General features: G+C 41.6%; 1 protein-coding gene across 1 annotated transcript in view; it reads right to left on the reverse strand.

The window, feature by feature from the left end:
* Nucleotides 1–1831, reverse strand: part of LOC106818083 — an 8005-nt gene that overhangs the window by 1954 nt on the left and 4220 nt on the right. The window contains exon 2 of the mRNA XM_014822802.1: nt 1023–1146. Within this exon, the coding sequence (XP_014678288.1) occupies nt 1023–1146 (124 nt within the window). The remainder of the gene's footprint in view (nt 1–1022; nt 1147–1831) is intronic.

Genomic DNA, 1831 nt, shown 5'->3' on the forward strand with positions numbered 1-1831 from the left:
ATGTAATGCAATGTTACGTAACGTAATGCAATGTAACGTAATGCAATGTAACGTAATGCAATGTAACGTAATGCAATGTAACGTAATGCAATGTAACGTAATGCAATGTAACGTAATGCAACGCGCAACGTAACACAGCATAATGTAATGCAATGTTACATAACGTAATGTAATGTAACGTAATGCAATGCGCAACGTAACGCAACATAATGTAATGTAACGTAACAGAACACAATGTAACTTGACATAATGTGATGTAATGTAATGTAACGTAACAGAATGTAATGTAACGAAATGCAATGTAACGTAACATCATGTAATGTAATGTAATGTAACGCAACAGAATGTAATGCAACATAATGCAATGTAATGTAACAAAACACAATGTAACTTGACATAATGTAACGTAATGCAACACGCAATGTAACGCAACATAATGTAATGTAACGTAATGTAACGTAATGTAACGTAATTCACTGCAAAATAATACAACGTAATGCAACGTAACATATTGTAATGTTATGTAACGTAATGCAATGTAACGTAATAGAATGTAATGTAACGTAATGCAATGTAACGTAACAGAACATAATGTAATGTAATGTAATGTAACGTAACAGAATGTAATGTAACGTAATGCAATGCAACGTAATGCAATATAATGCAATGTAACATAATTTAATGCAATGTAACGTAACATAACGCAATTCACAGCGTAATGCAATGTAATGAAACAGAACACAATGTAACGTAATGTAACGTAATGCACTGCAACGTAATGCAACGCGCAACGTAACGTAATGCAATGTAACGTAGTGTAATGCAAAGTAACGTAACAACGTAATGCACTGCAAAATAATACAACGTAATGCAACGTAACACAATGTCATGCAATGTAACGTAATGTAATGCAATGTAATGTGACATTATGTAATGTAACATTACGTAATGTAACGGACCGTAATCGAATGAGCCCGGTCACGATACTGGCATAATAGACATGCACGAGACATGCGTCTCACCTGAGGCTGTGAGGCAAGCTTCTTCACGGACTTGGAGTCGAACAGCAGGCTGCGACCCTTTGTCTCGCAGTCTCGGAACACGACGAGTCGGATCTGTTCCCTGTGCAGCGGCGGGTGCGGCGTCCTGTAAACAACAACAACGACAACGATGTCAACAACAATAACAACAACGATGATGGGGATGATGATGATGGCAGCAGCGGCGATGATGACGATGGCGATCCGACGGGCGTGAACAGAATCACTTACACTGTGGACTTTTTTTTTTAACTTTTACTATTTACGGTGACGTAGTTTCACTTTAATCTACGGTGGCCCACAGCAGTCAGCGTACACATACACTCATGTCATTCTGTTGAAGTGGTGCATGTGCACAGCGGTGTTTTTTTTCTAAGCACAGCGGCGCACTCGATCCGAGCAAAGAGGGAAAAAACAATGTCTACGTACGTGCGCAAGGTACAAAAAAATACGAATGTCAAATAAGAGGCGATAAACATGACAGGTAAACTGACTCAGGTAAATATGTCAGGTAATCCCACACAGGTAGGCACTGCCGCTAAACACACACACACACACGCACGCACGCACGCACGCACACACACACACACTTGCATGCGCTATCTCTAGTGTCCCTCTACATATATGACCCTTCACGCACGCACGCACGCACGCACGCACGCGCGCACGCAGGCCTGGGGACCGTGACCGGCGTGTGAAGGTCACGCTATTATCGCAGCTGTGAGAGAGAGACTACATGGTTGCACTAAGAATCAGCTGCTGCTGCTGCTGCTGCTGCTGCTGCTGCTGCT

Source organism: Priapulus caudatus, unplaced genomic scaffold (genome assembly GCF_000485595.1).
Source record: "Priapulus caudatus unplaced genomic scaffold, Priapulus_caudatus-5.0.1 Scaffold2014, whole genome shotgun sequence".
Classification (NCBI taxonomy): Eukaryota; Metazoa; Priapulida; class Priapulimorpha; order Priapulimorphida; family Priapulidae; genus Priapulus; species Priapulus caudatus.